Source organism: Chaetodon auriga, chromosome 10 (genome assembly GCF_051107435.1).
Source record: "Chaetodon auriga isolate fChaAug3 chromosome 10, fChaAug3.hap1, whole genome shotgun sequence".
In the NCBI taxonomy this organism is placed as follows: Eukaryota; Metazoa; Chordata; class Actinopteri; order Chaetodontiformes; family Chaetodontidae; genus Chaetodon; species Chaetodon auriga.
In genome coordinates this window covers 16,201,559-16,220,198 of record NC_135083.1, presented here as the reverse complement: position 1 = coordinate 16,220,198, position 18,640 = coordinate 16,201,559, and the positions used below count along the sequence as shown (strand labels likewise).

At 43.5% G+C, this 18,640-nt stretch overlaps 1 protein-coding gene across 1 annotated transcript in view; it reads left to right on the top strand.

The window, feature by feature from the left end:
- LOC143327639 (forkhead box protein J3-like) overlaps window positions 1-18,640 on the top strand; it is a 60,023-nt gene that overhangs the window by 7,833 nt on the left and 33,550 nt on the right. Inside the window, exons 2-3 of the mRNA XM_076742095.1 lie at window positions 4,136-4,259; window positions 4,573-5,047. Of these exons, the coding sequence (XP_076598210.1) occupies window positions 4,688-5,047 (360 nt within the window). The 5' untranslated portion in view covers window positions 4,136-4,259; window positions 4,573-4,687. The remainder of the gene's footprint in view (window positions 1-4,135; window positions 4,260-4,572; window positions 5,048-18,640) is intronic.

Below are 18,640 nucleotides of genomic sequence, written 5' to 3'. Positions count from 1 at the left end.
GTTCGTTGGGGGAGTTTGCCGAAATGCTGCACTCCTATGTTTTATTTATGACAAAATATGCCTTTTTAACTTCGCCGTTGTCAGAGTCTAGAATTGTGATAGCTTTTTCCTAGTCGGCAGAGGTAAGTCTTCAGGGTTGCTAACTCCCTCTACCTCGGCAGATGTTTCCAGGTGTTCTGTGTGGGCTTCTCCGGTGACATATTTTATTCTAGGCCTTCAGGGATTCAGGCGAACCTGCTGATTTTCTTACCGTCTTTCAATCAGATTTTCATTCAGACCAGAGGAAAATGAATCAGCATGTTCTGTTTCATTTGAGATGCCACTTGATTGACTTGGTTGACATGGGCCAGCCATCAGTATTCAGAAACCGCTGATGAAAGTGTGCTGTCATGGATAAATTATCATCCGCTGTATTCCTCTTTTTCCCTGCTTATTTTTCCTTTCAGACATTAGTTTGCCTGACCACTCGCTTTAAGGACTAAGGACACAGAATGTATCTCAGTTTGAAACGGTGCATTACATCGATGCCTCTCCAGGTCTCCTTTGAGAATAAGTAGACAGTATCAAACGATAATTGCTTAACCCAGCTCCATTGAGAGATGAGCAAGCAGCCACCATAAGGGCAGCTGATTTGCCTTGATATCTTATAATTGAACCTTTTCAGGGGTATGTTTTCTGGCACTGAAGCAGAAAGTAATTAAGACGTTCAATACTGCTTTTTGGACCTTTTCCTCCTTCCTTTGAATAGCCCACACTCCTAGACATGACAGCGCTCAGTATGCCTACAGACTTTCTTTTGACACATTAGCCTTACCCTTGCCAAGGCAGTCCTTCCCAGAAACCCCCTCTGCTCTGCACGCTCCGGGTGGGTATTTTGTCATTACTTCATTTTCCTCAGAAAATATTTTGATGCCTCTTTCTTTTGGCTCCCTCCCCACTTCTCTCACCCATCCCCCGTCACTCCATTCAAAGTTCTCTATTAAAATGCAGAACTGTAAAGCCTCTCTCAGTCTAAAAGCCTGCTAGCAGCGGGGGACTGTTAGCTGTTAGTGATGCATACAGCTGAGTGAGTGCATCACAGCTACAAAGTCTAATGGGTGAATACATTCAATCACACACAGACGCTCAACTCTTTTAAAGGGACAATGTTCCCAGTCATGAAAGCTCCATCCACAGTGCAGAGAGTGATGTATTTAAATTCTTTGGAGGAGAAAGATTTCTTGTTCATAAACGTCCAAATCCTTGCTCTTCTTTTTATATTAGTGCTTGTAATCTTTTTTCTGGAAGTGCCAGCTAATATCTCACAACTTTCAAGTCACACAAGTTAACTTTTTACGTGCTCTTTTTTTTTTCTATCGTCGGGTAAAAAGATGAAAATCTGAGCTGCCACATGTGCTCCTTTTTGCCAGATTTTGAACCTCTTTTGATACCCACTAATGTTAGCCAAATGCCTAACTCAGAAAATGTATGTTCCCATGTACATTCATACCACAAGCGTTCAAACTATTTAATCAAACACTGCTTTTTTCTATGATCAGCTGCCAGAATATCCCCACCTCGCTTCCTTTATTTTTATTCTACTACAGCTCTTTGAAATGTGCCCGGGTGGTAAGTTTTTTGATGTTTCCTGATCAGTGATACGAAGTTGAATCTTGTGGGTTTTTGGCTAGCATGTGCAGAAATGATGTTAGTTGGGTTTCTGCGTGAGCCCCCAGTCGCTGCACTACCATTAGTTCTCTCCTGCCCTGCAACAGAGAGATCCTGTATCTGGTCAGTTAATGTATAAGCATACAGTTAATGCATGTTTATGAATGGAAGCAGATAATTAGTATTCTTAATGAGGTTCTGATTTATATTGTTCTATTTACAGATCTAATTGTTGCCATAATAACGTAATAGCCAATTCTAAAAATGCAATGTTTAAAGGAACACCTGCATTTAATACATGTTAAAAATGACAGAGGCAGATATGGACCTGAGTATGATGTCGAGGGGTTAATTTCCTCTCAACGTATGGGTGTATATTGTACAAATGGCTGTTTCAGTACACCCAGATCGTCTGAGATGAATAAGCCCCCTTTAAACTAAGAATTTAGCACTCAGCATCTACGCATACGGTGCCTGCATTTCTATAGATAGAAATGCAGAGATATACTGTAAGCCGTCCTCTCTGCTGTGATCATTTTTCTTCCCTGATACCACGCAGGCCTCTGAGACTGATGTGAAACAGCAGGTATCAGAAACAAAAGGCACAGTGCTGAGGTTAGCCCAGTCACTGTGGGACCAGTTGACTGAGTCGACTAGGTAATTGGTTGCGTCTACCCGCCCAGCAGGGCCCCTCTCCCCAGAAGCCAAGTCATGCCCCTCCTCTCCTCTCTCCGCTCTCTTCTATTACTCATCATCCCAACGCCTCACCAGGCTAGCGGTGCGAAGCTACACCGTGCCGCCGTGCAGCCAGCCCACGCTCCCAAACTTCTCAACAACAACAGCCACGGCAGCACAGCAGGTCAGGGCTTGTGGCAGGCTGATTTGCAGCTTGAGCCTCCTTTTAATGAGGAGAAAATAAGTACTTGTTGTTCTGTGTCTTGTGTGTCACCACCCCCATCCCCACCTACCCACCATCACTACAACTAGCAATGCTACCTTCCCTTCAGCAACAAAAAAAAAAAAAAAAAAAAGGAAAAGGTGCACTAATTAAGATGGCTTCTTGGGATTTGGAAGAGGGGGGGTTGGCTATGGCTTCTCCCACAGTGGCAGAGCCTTGAGGAGGAGATGGGGGTGGTGTTGTGCAAGAGGCCTCATCGGGCATATCTCTTCACTCGGTTCCTCTTTCCTTACCCTAGTCCCGCTGCCTGGCTTGTTTGGCTTGATGAGTCTGCTGCTAAACATTTGTTTTGTTTTTTTGACTCGTAATTAAGCACGGTTTTTGCAGGAGCTGAGTATTTCCCTTCTTCTTCATCCTGGCTCTCCAGGGGGATTGGAGGAAGGAGAGACAGAGGGGTTTGTGTTCCTGCTGGTGGGAAGGCACATTGAAGTTCTCCCACCTTGATTATATACAGTGAGCATGAATGGAAAATGCGTGGGCCAAGAGGCTCTTTGTTGTTCAAGGACATACGAAGGTTACTGCACGGGATGGTAGATGAAGGCTCCGATTTAGATTTCCGTATTCTTAGGAGGCGGAATTCATCCAGCCGTTGTTAACTCTTCACTGACACTGGCCCTCTGTATCTGTATCTTTCGTAAAATTTATAGGCTTACCTGCACTTCCCAGTGTGCAGAACATTTATCGTCCAAAGCGCCAAGCACTAAACGAGGCAGTTCTCTTTGTTGAATCAGAATGTGTCTGAATGCAACATCTTCACCCCGGTGATGAGTAACAGTTACATGACATTCTCAGTCCAGTAGTGACAAATCTACGAATGTTCTGTGACTGAACAGAACAATTGGTGAGTAACTTCTCTACCAAGTGATTGTCTCTGTTTTTTTTTTCTTGAGTCATGGTAAAACTATTTGCAAAAGCCCCCACTACCCAAAAAAAAAAAAAAAAAAAAAGTTCTGACACAGGACACATTTTTAAGTTCAGTCCCGCTCTAAAAATAGCTACCAAATTAAAATGTTGAGGCTTCTTTAGTTATTTCATTGTTTGTGTCTGTCTGAGCAGGATCTGAGACGCACGGGGGTGGGGGTGGGGGTGGGGGTGGGGGGCATTGAGCATGGACTTGACAGGAGAGTGAGGCACGTCGAGACTCAGAGAATGGGAACACGGTGTGTGTGTGTGTGTGTGTGTGTGTGTGTGGGGGGGTTACGCAGAGAGGGAAAGGGGACGAGCCTTTCGGCTCCTCTAGAGGGTTGGAATTCCTCCCGAGCTGTTCCCCCCATTTGGCAGGCACTTGTGAAAACAATTCCCCAGCTTTTAGTCACTCTGCAGATCCAATTGCCATTTCCACTTTGGAGGGAAGGAGAGTGAGAGGCAATCCAGTTATACAGAACAGAGAGAGAGAAAAAGAGAAGAGTTTTAATCGGGTTGGACAGATGCCGAGGCCAGTTGAGCGGTTGTGCGATATTAATATCTTATGAAGGCTGTCTGGCAGTGCGAGCTCACCGTCTTGTGTGGTTTTGTGTTTGTGCGTTGCAGCAGCGGCCATTGCAGTGGCTAAATGAAGAACTTGTGAACATGCACGAGGGAAGGACTCTACCTTTCACTTCGGTGACTTCCCCAGATGCTTTGGCCCAAAGAAAGATGGAAAGGAATGGGAAGAGTAAGACACTTAACTCATACCTAGTCCCCCGTACTGCTTAGCTTCTCACTGTGTACTTAAACGAATACAACTGTTTGATTACAGTCTTTTCTTATCCATAGCTCACATTGCAAGTCATACTTACTGTATACTATGTGCAGTGTTAAAGATCAGGCAATGAACGTGCTAGAATATTACGTTGTCCATTTTACAAAGCTTCACTGTATGTGGAAAATAATGTGCAAGTTAACATCTGTGTGTCTCTGCCAAGTGTGCTTTCTGCTCCAGCTAAAGAGATGAATTGGCGTAGTAAACAAACCTCCTGCTCTTCCAGACTTGAGCCAAGGCTGCTGCACAGCACCCATTCAGTGAGCCAACAGGAGATCCTCCATACGCCACGTCACCGAGCCTCTCACCCTTCCCTTTTGACCCCTTGACCTACAAGCACCATGACCTCTGAGCTGGAGAGTAGCTTGACCTCAATGGACTGGCTCCCCCAGCTCAGCATGAGGGCAGCCATCCAGAAGGCGGATGCGGGCCACCACCACGGACACCACCACGGACACCACCACCACGCTCACCATCACGGACACGGGCCTGGCAAGAAAATCTCCCATCTGGACCCAGGAACAACGCTGGACCAGGAGGAAGCTGCACAGCACAGGGACGGTAAACCGCCCTACAGCTACGCCAGCCTCATCACCTTCGCCATCAACGGCTCGCCACGCAAACGGATGACCCTCAGTGAGATCTACCAGTGGATCTGTGACAACTTCCCCTACTACCGAGAGGCAGGCAGCGGCTGGAAGGTAAGACGACACGAGAGATCAGCTATGATATGGAGTGTTTTAGGCTTCAGCTCTGGTTCCAGTTTGGGTCTGTTCTAGGATGCTTAAATACCGTTATTTGCTCAGTTCTCAAAGCTGACAAGTCTAAATATCCACTATTTTTTAATTTCTCCTCACTCTTAAAACAAAGTACAAAACATTCAGAGTGCAGGCTTCCTCTTTTTTGGTTAGTGCTGACTTTCACTCTGTTACTTCTGTCGACATGACAAACATCAGCGACTGCAAATTACATCAGCTGTAGCTTATTAACATCAATTCTCCAACTTGACTTGAGAACACGCTCTAAAACAACCCCATGATCACGCTTGGACTGTGAACTGTTTTTGCAGTTAAGTATGACCAACAGAGAGGTGAGTCATGTCCGCTTCAGTAGTGGGAATTAGAGGTCTTCACGGGTCCACTCGGTTCTGAGGCTTGACCTGGGACATGAGTCGAACCAGGTCCAAAGTATACTAAGCGTAATCAGGTCTGGTAGGGTCTCATTTTACTGCCACGGATCTCGAGTCTGTGTGTCAACGTGTCTAATACTGCAGTGGATCCAGCTGGATCCTAGTGCACTCCAGCACTGATCATGTGGCTCCTCACAACAGGGGGAAATATTTTAGGAAGTCCGTAACTTATGGAAAAGGTTTATTATATTAAAGGACAATTAGTTTTTGGACCCGGATATGAAATATTTGAGGCCTGTAAATAATGACCTTGTTCTTAGGACATTATTTTAATATCGCTGCTCTTTTTGACTGCGGCTCCTTGTCAAGTAGGATTTTCACGGGTCTGTTTCGGATGGCGTCCACCGTGCCGGTTGTACTTTCTCATATATATCATGTTAATAATTTAAACTTCTGTTTTGAAGCAAGTAGCTCATGAAATATGAGGTGTGCAAAAGTAAGCCGGCGACAGCTGTTATTTCAATGTCCCCGTGTGCTTTTCAGGTCATAGTTACTCCCACAGATCTGAATCTTTGACTTAAGTTGAGTTATTTATAACTTCTAAATGTTCAAAGCTAAACCGAGATGTGATCCGGGATTTGAAAGAAATTGGATTCAACAAGCGGATTTAATACTGGATTCAAATTTGATCAAACGCTATCAAACCTCAGCAGCGTTGCCAGTGCTCAAAAATGCACAAATCTGATCCAGTGGTTGCCTCGAAGAGCAGGAAAACCTCTCAGTGAACCAGAGTGATTGACAGATGCATTTCGTCTCATTCAGACGACATTATTAAATCCTTATGTAAATGTAGCTATGCAAATCCTGGCTAATATGAGCAGAAAGGTGGCTGTGTTATTGGAGACAAATGAATAGATCCCTACGGTTGTGTCTTGGGGATTCTCTACCTTATTAGTGAAGAAGGGGATGAATATAGTCCTTCCACTGACACATCGAAAAGGCTGTCTGCAAACTATCAACCAATTCATCTCTCTGAGAGCGGGAACATTTTTCTTCTTCTCTCATTATTTCTCTCTCTTTCACTTTCTATCTTCATCTCCCAAGTACTTGCACTTCACCAACCCCCCCTGCTCCCCTTCCTCACTCCTTCTCTCTCTTAGTCACTCACTCCTCTCCTCTTTTCTTTCCCTTTCACGAACCTGTGTTTGTTCCCCGTCTATAATCTTCAACACACCATTCCCTGAGCAGAGCTGCATGCCAGAAACGGAGACAAAAAGGTTATGATACAAGCCAGGTTGTGTTGGCAGAGCTTCTTACCTGCATGTAGGATTCAATCAATTCGTTTTCTGTTCGGAGAGAGAGGATAGGGGTTATTAAGACCATTCAGGCTTTCTCTCGCTGCAGCTCATGACTGCCTTCTCCTGCTGGTTGTATTTGAGTGCCAGGATGTTTTAGTATCCCATAATTACACCTCGAGATTCATTGATTTGTGTGTGTGGCTGCATTCTAGTGGCATCATTAAAGCACAGCACCAATGGCATTGTGGTTATATTTTCCCATGTTCTGGCATTTGACCATGATATCAGTTCGGAGGGTTTGTTGTGAGGTACCCAAAGTTGTTTATTTGTCAGTGTAAGAGCATATGACAGAATGTGTTCAAAGCACAGCACTTTAAAAAGGAAAAAAGACATTTTCACATCTGCTGAACTGTGCATGAACTGACATTTTAGAAGCATGTAAAGTAACAAATTAAGAGCTCTGCAGCACTTCAAGGTAAAGTACAAGTTACATTTCCGTGTCTTTGAGAAAAAGCTGTAAACTTTTGCTTCCTGGATGACCCGATTCAGCACAGTGGGGCTTGTTTTATACCAGCCATGGCCGTCACAGGGAAAGTTACATAAGTCCGGTTCATTCCAGTTCAGGTGATTGCTGTCAGCTGTACACAGTGGGACGCAGACACAGAGATTGTCTGGCTGCCACGTTCGGCAGACATCGTCAGCTCAAACACGCGCGCGCGCGTTGCGAGCACATACTTTGAAATGCGTGTTTTCTGAATGTACCAACTCAAGGCGAACGCTCCAGCTTTCAGAAAACGCCTCGTACACAGTCCGCCGTGCTTGCCGTCTCCTTCACCCTCTGCCACACACGCCTGCACACACACACAAGCTCGTACACCTACAGAGAGACTCCCGCTCAGGTCGGCAGTGTACGTGTGCAGTCTACAGATTGCACACGGGGAGCACAGCAGGAGAGGAGATCGGGGGGGGTGGTGGTGGTGGTGGTGGGGGGGGTCGAGTTGGAGAAGAGAGAGGAGACTGTCAGAGAGCAGAGGAGAGTTTTACTACCCAGCACACGCACTCCGTCTGCTCTGTATGATAATGTGAGAGTGCAGGAACGGCAGAGTTGAAACCAGGACAACACACAGTCATACACACACACATACACACACACACACACACACACACCAGCTTTCATACATAGAAATCACACGAACACATACACTGTTTGAACACCACAGGCTTACTGCATGTATTGCAGCAGCACACAGACACACACACGCACACACACGCACTTTCACGTGCATTAAACGGCCTAAATCTAGTTAGCTCTTACAATCAAGTAGCTTTCCAAGGTCGTGAGATTTGTGCGTCTCTGCTGGAAATGAATATGGAGAGGTCTTTCCCTCCGAGAAGCACGGATGAGAACCTTGCTCCAGAGCTGTGGAGGAGGTTTAGAGTCTGCAACAAAGAAGTCCTGAAACTAAATAGAACACAAATGCACAAGGCATTTGTTTATGGAACCCGTTGATGCTCCTAAATTCGTCTCGTGTGCTATGCCTGCGTAGCATTTCCGTTTTTGAAGCAAAGGATTAAACTGGAGTTACAGTATGCAGGAGGGGAATGCGAACGGCGTTGCATCAGGCTGCGTCATTATTCTGTATCGCTGGAACAGCATTATCTCCCCCGTTATCTTTACCAGCCTCTCCCGCTCTCTGTCTGTCCTACGCTGCTCTGTTTTCCCATGCCCTCTGCAGCCCCCTCACAGCCCCTTCACACCCACGTGTCCCTCCACTCGAGGTTCCACCTTTACCGCGACTCATAGTGAGTACGCAGCGGGGGACCAAAGCCACGCGGGGTTTTCTGGTTTTTCTGGCTTCCTGTCTTGGTCTTGGTTTGTAACCATCTGTAATGAAGTCTGCTTTTGGTCTTTTGAGAATGTCTCTTTTTTTTATCCCAATCAGAATTTTTTAACTCTGGAAACTGACCTTCACTACCTGCCCGACAGAAATGTTTTGTGTAATGTTTTATGTTTTTCGTAATTAAGCTTTCCTTTCATATCATATTTCGGCGTTTTATAACTCACTCTCTTTATCTGTTTTGCTGTATGTTGTGTTTTATATCTTGATGAAATAATGTTTTCAGTCTTTGTGGATAATACTATCATTTTCTCTTCTATTTAGTTTGATTCTATTAAGTCTTGAAATAATGAGTTGATTGACAGAGCGATTTTGCAAATGGATTGATCATATAAGTCCCTTATTAAGCAAAACATTTATTGGTTTCAGCCCCTAAAATGTGTCCATGTTGTAAATTGAATGTCTTTTGGTTTTGGACTGCTGGTGGGACAAAACAAGGAATTTAAAGACATCACATTTGGCTCTAAAAAGTGGTGATGGCCATTTTTTCACTATATTTTAAAAACTAAATGATGAATCGATGAAATGAAAAAATATAAATCTGTATTCTATGCTGCTCTATTTTATTCTGCTCAGGCTGAATATAATGATGGGAAATGATGGTTATTCAAAGCTCACCTCAGTGCTACATTATTTCTGAAATGTGCAGGCCTTCCCATTATTTACCACTCGAGAAATGCAGTCTAGACCTGTACCTTCAGCAAATAGCTTGTTGCAGTATGTGCTGACTAACCTGCTCTCTTGCGACCCCCATCGCCTCAGGCTAGCTCCCATGCAGCCGGGCTAATTGCCTGCGAATTAGCAAGGCCTAATGTGACGTTGTAAAGGGCAGTCCTACCACAATGGCCTTTGGCCTTTGGCTGAACACCACATGTCACAGACAATCACCTGATATGAATCAGCACAAGGCCATTATTCTGGCTCCAGTCCTCTCCTGCCTGCTCTGTGGGAGATCTGCGACTGAGCGCCGTGGAGGTCGGCGCGGATTGTCAAGTGTACTTGCATATGTGGGGGAAGGCTGTTGTCATTGGCTGCTGGGAGTCATTATGTGGCTGGAGCTGCACCGAGGCTCCTGAGCCTGTGTCTCATGAGCACATCTGAAATTTCGCCGCTGTACTTTGTGATTCAGCTTTGAGACAATCAGTGGAAGATCTATTGTGTGCAGCGTGTGTGTGTGTCTGTACTTCTATAGTATGCAGTGCTTATGTACATGTGCTTGGCTCTGTGTACAAGGTTACTTCTGTCAGTGTGTGTATGTGTGTGTGTGTGCTGCATGTGCCAGAGAGTCATTTTAAAAGAGTGTGGTGGTGGTGGTGGTGAGAATGCCACAGACGTCTGCTTGTTTAATTGAGTCTCACCTCTGACTCTGTTGATCCCCCCGTCACTAAGTAACACATACAGAAGTGTTACATGTAGCATTCCCAGCTTTCACGTGACATTAGACCAGTCTGCAGTGCAGATGTTGGTGTGTGTGTGTGTGTGTGTGTGTGTGTGTGTGTGTGTGTGTGTGTGTGTGTGTGAAGTTCAAAGTCTCCCTCTCCACATTGCATTAGAAATATTTGATTCTCAAAGTAATTCAAACTAAACCTTGACTCTAAAGTGATATTTTTTGGTATTTTGCTGTCAAAGCTTATTTCAGATAGCAAATTGAATTAATCTTTAGAAAACAAAATCCTAATTTCAGTAACTAAAACAGCAATAACTGAAAGAATCCAGGTTTACCTCAACAACTCAATACATTTCTTAATGCTGTGGTATAATGGTAAAAGGAAATCTAGCATTTTAGAAAAATTGAAGTTTAAAAAACTCATCACACTGTCACAGTGGAAACCTAAGTAATATTTATTACTGAAGCTAGAAAATAAACTGATCCACAGTGTCCCATGTCACAGCTCTAGTGTTTCACAGACAAACACTCAGAGCTGTGGACATCCCTTATGCAAGAAATATTCTTTACTTGCTCAATCCGGGAGAAGTTAAGGATGAATTGTGAAACAGTAATTGCACAAATACTGAGGCAGCGTATACCAGGTCCACCGTCCCTCCGCCACATTTTGATTTTTAATGTAAACTGTTGCTATCGTTTGAAGACCAACTTGAGATTATCGGCCGAATGTCATTTTTAGGCCCCTCCATACGCACGGACACACACATTCTACATGCACACATGCAGCTATTAATTATACTCGCTGTGTAACACTGCTAGAGCTTTTAATTACATACTAATCACTAATAGCAGTCTCAGTATTAAATTCTTAATTAAAAGCAAGGAATTTCGCTTGCTATCTCCTCGAGGATTTGGCACCCATCCAGCACCGCGTTTCCCTCTCTAACCAGTCAGGCCTGTAGCACTCTCCATATGGCTAATAATAGGCTTAAAGTTGGTTTCCGTAGCACTCTGGAATGCAACAATTATACCACAGAATGAGCTTATTCACTAGCCACTGGGTTTGTATCCCGTAAAGACTAGAGGGCCTGTCTTTTGTCAGACCCTAATAATGTCGGAGTATGTCATAAAACAAAAGTTCGAAGCTCTGCTCATGCGTGTGGGGTGATCTTTGTGTCAGTAAATCCTGTGTTTTGCTTTTTACCATAAAAGATAAAATGGACACTGAACCAAAGCAGATTTTGCCAGTGACTCACTGTGACCATTTTTTCTGTTTTTCATAAATCTATGGAAAGACAGAGGAAGTATTGAATTCATGTAAAAGCTAACTTTGATCCAGCACAAACAAGTGGCATGAAGTAACAAAAAATGCCCCTTCGATAGTTGTCAAGTGCTTTTCACTGCAATTGAACATGCACAGAGTTAGAGAGCCGAAGCTTTTACATGAAACTTCAGTCAATATATTTTCAGTAACACATATTGACCATTAACTAGTTCTTATTAGCATCCATATTAGTAGCATATTGGCTCTGGATTAGTCATTATAATGCACTTATTGTTCTGGAGCTCAGGGTTATGAAGATCATAATTCAAATACAACAACGTCTTTACTATCAATAAGGAGTAATTAGGAGGTTAATGAGGGAAAACTCCTAATGGCCTAGTAGTTATAGAATATGGTCATGCAGAATAAGGCATTAGTAAGTGCTTTATAATGGCTAATAGACATCTAGTTAATGTGTACCATAATATAAAGTTTTCTCTCCGTTTTTTTAGTTATTTCCAACAATCCATGGGTGTTTCTCCCACGACCTCCGTGCATCCACACTGAAATGGCATAATGTGACAAAATGGAACGCATGTGGCAACGACACGCCTCCGCTTTAGCACTTTCAGCTGGTTTTGGTAGAACTCGCTGTCTCTGATCTCTTCGCCTTCATCCGTCTCTGTCACCAAACAGCAAATCACAGCCAACATCTGCTAAGTAAAGCGACAGAAATAACCTGGTTACTTTACCGCATCTTAAAGTGGTCAAACCTCTGAACCCGCAGTTTGTTCTCATGTTCAGATTTTTTACATTCTGGACTCGTCTGAGCTGAGATCAAAGAGATGTGATGGTGAATGGAGCCTCTTTCACTCGATCAGGTATATCACTCAGAAATTTGGCTTTTTAACTTCATCTTCTCGCTGTGTGTTAGCAGACGTATGTTATAGACTGCTCACCTGTGTTGAATTAGTACATTCATAACTCACTGTAGAGTGGTCTTCAGTTCATCCAGAAACAACGAGGGTAGAAAAAGGAGGCTGTCAAACATTGTTGGGATGCAGAGTACCACCAAGGAGCTCCTTCCTGCTTGTCCTCCTTCCCCTCCCTCCTCCTTCCCCCTTCACTCGCCTCCTCCGCCGGAAAGCCGCTGACAGAAGCTGTCACTTCGCCACAGCGCTCTGCTCGACACAACCAGCAACAGGAAGTGTGCCGCCGTGACCTCTCGCTGCTCTGCAACCTCGTTTGGTCTCCGCGTTATTTTTGAAACACTGTATTAGAATAACAGCTGAAAGGATTTGTCTTTCTAAATCAGCTGTGAGATGAGAAATCTGCTGATGTGACAGAGGGAGGGTGGTAGCTTGTAGAGAATGTCAAACAATTGGCCGTTCAGGATAATGGTTACCAACCCGGAGGCCGGGACACCCCAAAGGTTACAAGATTAATCCAGGGGGTGAAGAGCTGCTAAAAAAAGATCTCAAAGCTCTTTAATTGTGAAGACTGTTTTACTTCTTCAGGCTCTGATAATTATTTAAATGCACCTGCTGGTTGAGCTGCTCATGGCTCTGGGCCGCCCTGCAGGGCATGGCGTGGTCAAAGAAGCTGTTTACCTTGATGACATGCTGGAGGTGTGCTGGTTTGCACAAAATGCAGGAGAAGACCATTACGTGCAGCTCTTCATTTAACTGCTCACCGAGTCTGTTTCTGCTTATATTTTTATTGGAGAATGGCACCGCTAACAAAGCTCTCTTCACTGGGTGATAAACACATGATAATTCCTGTAGCTGCTTCACAATAATGGCCTCCTGCTGGTTAGCCGGAGGAAAGCTTTTAATCTGAAGCAGCAGCAGGAAATGTTCGGTTTACATCAGCAGTAACTTAACAGAACACCCATTTTATTTGTGCTCTTCACCAGCTTTGGGGCATAATTTTAAAGAATACATTACCTATATTACCTTACTTCAACGTTTTAGTCTCCGCCTTATTTTAGTATTTACAAACTCTCTTTCTGTTTCCCTCTCGCATATGTCTGCTCTGTTGACTCTCTTCTTCAGCAGTGTGTTTTGTAAGCACGTACCCGATCGAAACAATCGAAACCATCATGGTACCGAACGACACTGTCACCACTTTCAAGCTTTTATGAAGCACCGGCATAAGTAGGCTGATATTAAACGGGAGAGGTTGCACCACAGCAATCAGTGCATTTACAGGAGGGATACTGCAGAGCGACTGCGACTGTCACTAGACGGGAGGGGTAGAGCGAGGAGAGATTGTCCACTAGTTACTCGACCCCGGATAGCATCGTCCTCTGGGATGGATGACAAAGAAAACTTAAAAATGTCAAAATATGTCACCAAATATACCCTGGTGGCTGTTAGTATACCTAGGTGGCCCGAAATCTGGTATTTTGATATCTGATATCAGTCTTTATGTGGTAGAGTGCCTTATTTGATGTCTTCTTGGGCTGGGATTCATGGCAGATGACGCAGACATCTTTGTCGATGTCGCATTTGGTTACTCGCCAGGACGAACAGGAACAGATGAGTGAAACTTCACTCCAAGCCACAGTGATTCAGTTCGAAACTACAGAAGTACTCAGAGATGAACACAAAGGCTTTTAAAAACTGAGCTTTTTCTCTAGTCACCAGTCCGGGCATGCGTTGATCCGCTCAAGACACGGCTTGTATGGGGGGGGCTCGGATTTCCCCTGCTGTGAGGACATAACGGAAATGCATGTGCTCATGGCCAACAATTAAGTCAGACCGACGGCGATGTGCAACCTGTGACGAGGGCTTGCCAGTAGACCGTGATGTAGCAGGTTTTGGTGCTGGGGCTGCTGGGCGGAATGATACACTGAATTTGAGTTTACTCTTATTGTGTTGGAGCTTCTTACGAGATCTCCAGAGACAGCAGCAACCCTACTTCCACCTTGTCTGAGGTGGTTTTGTGCCAGTCATACACACACACCCCCACACACACATACACACTCACTTATGCCCTCTCTCTCCTTCTCTTTTCATTACACACACATACACATGCATCTGTAAACAGGCGCTAGCACACTATTGCTATAAGACATGCTTGCATATAGACACACATTCACATGGCTGAACAGGTGTGTACATAACTGCTCACAGTCACAGGCGCATGCACAGGTGCACACACACCTGCCTACACCCACACTCATGTGCAGGTGCATGCACAAGCAAAACTGAGAAATAAACACATCTGCACACACACGCACATTCAGGCACACACACTCGTGTATAAACACTCATTGCACAGTCACACACACACACACACACACACACACACACACATTTCTCATCTTATAGATGACTTGTGTGAAGTACTTCAGTGAGGGAGTGAAGAGGGCGGGGGAAGGGTCCATCAAATGAAATGAATATGTATTAGATGGGGTTTGAAGTAGTGACTTGTATTCAACCTCGCATTCTCACGGAGCGTCTGTCACTCCGTCACCATCAGGATATAATAAGGCATCTCAATGATGCTCAGAACCCAGGAGACTTTCACATCTAAGACACCTGTCCGTATGTGCGCGTACCCCCACACTCCCTCTTCCAGCCGACTCCAGCTCTTTACTTCTTTGTGCCTCTTGCACCCTCCCCCCTCCCAGCTCCTTCTCCTCTGCCTTACCTTCAAACTTTACCACATTTTACCCTCTCTTTATGCACTGTATGGGTTCAGCTGAAAGTTAATAAAATCTCCTCCGTCTCTCTTTTCTGCAAATATCCCCTCTTGCTATATCTTCCTTCCTTTTCTCTCAGTTTCTTTATCTATTGTTCTGTCTGTGTGCACACAACGACTACCTCTGACACCACAATACATTCATCCTGAAGGGCATGGGAGAGACTCTCCTGAATATGGCTGTGTGGGTGTGCATTTGTGTGTGCACATCAAACTCCATAGGCCCTCCATAGGTTAATACCCTGGCAAACCTCTCGCCCTTTGACCTTCGTCTCCCTGCAGACACACAGCTGGGCAGAGGTTTCAGCAGGATTTACACAACCACAGACATGAAGAGTGCATTTCTGTTCCATGTTGCAGTTAAACAACAACATTAGAGAATTTATTCAGCAACAAAAACTTGAAAATCTACTTTTCTCCAGCCTCTGAGGCTCATTCATCTGCAGGACCACAGTGGTCCCATATGTTGGATTTCAAAGAGCACTGTGCTGAATTTAAATTTGTTTTCTTCATTTCTGCATCTGTTTTCAGCAGTTCTGTGTTCTGTCTTTCTTTCTTTCATGTATTAACATAAAAAAAATACTTAATCTTTTAAGTTCCATCTTAAGCTTGAATATGTTTTAATTTATTTGTACATTGTCAACAGACCTGAAGTCGATACCTCAGGTTGTGTGCTTTACATGTTTATCTTTGAGTTCAAAGTCTTGTAAATTCTCAAATAAAATCCAAAATTCATAATGAAGTAATGGCTGGGTCTCAAATACGTAATAGCTGGGATAAAAACAGCAGAGAAACCACAAAAGTAAATTGAGCATAATTTTAATTTGTACGGCAGTTATTCCAACATTATCAATACTATTACAGTAAGACAGTCCAAATCGCTCTGCACATTTCCAGCCACTTGTTTTTATGTGCACTTTTAATTTGTACATAAAAAGCAAAACAAGAGTAGAAACACCGAAAAAAAAAAAAAAAATTTTTACTCTTGGCTGAGGTGGAAAAGTTAGCTTATCAATAAAAATACAATACATTCATACTTTGCAAACGAAAACATCGGAGCAACGAGGAAGCTGTGATCTTCCTCAACCTAAGACATAAAACCAGCTTAAATTCCATTTTTTCATCAGGTTTTTCATATCGTCTTCATCCGCTTGAGGTTTGACTGGTGCTCTTTTGATTATGACATCTCATAATGTTTATCTCAGTGTGCTCAAGTCCTGACACTTAAAGAAATTATGCCCTGTGAACCTCTGAAAATACACATTATGTATTAGCATAAAAAAATGGAAACAAAGGCCTGTCTCTAATAAGAGACTGTCTTCAACAAACTTTAAAAGGATCACGTTTTTTCAGCTCAATCCTAGCACACCATTATGATCATTTCCTTTTTATAATGGCAGGAAAGAGAGATTGCTAGAGATAGCTAGCTGAGCATAGAGATTGATTATTGCACAGAACAAGGACTATAGTTGTTGTCCTCCATCACTTATATTTACATTTCTCTGAAAAGGGCTCTCTGCAGCCAGTATGGACAGCAGGAATGATTGCAGTGATCAATAAGACGTTGGTGTACATACAGTATGTGCAAGGTGTCATTTTAGCAACAGTGTTTACCTGTTTGTGTTTCAAACATTCATGACTAAATTAAAAACATATTTCTTTTGCTATTATTTATTAAGAATTGAACTCTTGAAAGTCTAGTCTATCAACTAGTCTGCCTGATCAGGACTGTGTGGTTGTGGTTTGATCAGATGTGATTGACAGGGGTCTGGCATCATGAGCAAACAACCCCACAAGCGTCATCACTTTTTCATTCAAAACCTGATCGGTGCACGCAATGTACGTCACCTTTGTCTGGCAGAGCCCCGTCCGCCTCACCCACCTCAGCCGGTAAAGCAGAAGCTGGTGTGTGAGTGTATGATCTAATCACTCACTGGTAGAAGGTGTTTGAGAAAAATACATTTTCAGTTTCAGAAACGTTCTTTTGGAGTCGTAGTTGACCTCTCTTCTTGCATTTTTATGAACACCGACTAGTACATCAAAGAACCCGATGTTTTCACCTGATGATTCAACTGGGAGAGCTTCATGCCCATATAAGCATTGATGTGCTCCAAGTGTGAGTTGCCTTACACCGCGTATGCACAAAGTGAATGGGGCTGTTACTTCTGGAAACCGAGGCACCCGAAAATACTTCCTCCCACTTCGCAACTCTATACCAGCTGGGCTGTACTTTATGTTTCCAGTGCATTCAACTTCGCCATCCAACCATTTCAGTGTAATCAGTATTGTTTTGTTAAAAGTGTTTTCGCCGCGCATGTGAAACATCACTTTTCAAGACTGTTTAATTCAGTTTAGAGGAAATGCCATCTTGTGTTGCCCCTTCGTATTTAACTCAGCTGCCATGACCCAAATCTTCCAAACCTACCCGCTTATGTAACCTGAGTCTTCTCCGTGTGACCTGTTTCCTTGGTGTATCTTCACACACACACACACACACACACACACACACACACACACACAGTAAGCTTCCTGCCTATGGCCAGAATATCCTTCTGGCTGCTTTAACCTGCACCCCACCTCATCGGCACACACATGCACATACTTTAACCTCTTCAACCATTTCTGTCAACCTTCAAACTTGTCATCCTTTCTTTGATCACTTTCTCTGACTGACTGATCCACACATGCATAGACACACAAAGATGTGCACACATACACACACACACACACACACACACACAGAGCCTTATATGCCTTTCCTCTGTCTTTCCACCCAACAGCATGTTTCCAAAACCTGACTTTTTGTCACACATCACATTATATCACATTGCATTTTGTCAAAAAGTCATCCATGCTTATCAAGCCCGCCTTATATAACTAACCTCTTCAAGTCCAGGATGCTGCACCATACGTTAAGAAGCAGCAGCAGCAGCAGCAGCAGCAGCAGCAGCAGCAGCAGCAGCAGCAGCCGCCAGTGCCACATGCACACATGAACAGTGTGTATGGTAGATACCACACATGCATGCACAAAGCCTCATATCTAATAATAACTGTGTAAAAATTATTGTTTGACCTCATTTTTCTGTGACATAGCTCTTAATCTCCAGTCTCTAAAAATCGCCCAGAAAATCAGGAGGCATTATGGGAACTGTTCATGTACAGTAGTTTGTAAAATGAGTGCATGCAGGTGCACTGTAGTCTGCACTCCAAATGATATATATAGTGTATTCATGCATGCACACAACACACCTCTTTCTTTATCTATCACTCTCTGCCTGTCTTGCTCACTATTTATGTACCTAATGTTACATAAATATATATTTTTTTAGATATTTTGAATAATTAGTATTTCATTCTTAGCTTGTGCTGCATTATTGTCTGTTACAATATCATTATTTCTGAACATATTCTTTTGAAACACAAATAAAAATGAGATGTAATTATTGTTCAACACAAGAGCAGAATAACTTCAGTTTTACGTTTTACTCAACATTTTCCCTGAAGTTGATTTAAAATGTTTACACTTGCAAAACTATATTATTCAAACCAAAGATGTTTTGAAATGGAAATATCGTAGATGTCTTATACATCATATTGTACACATGTCCCC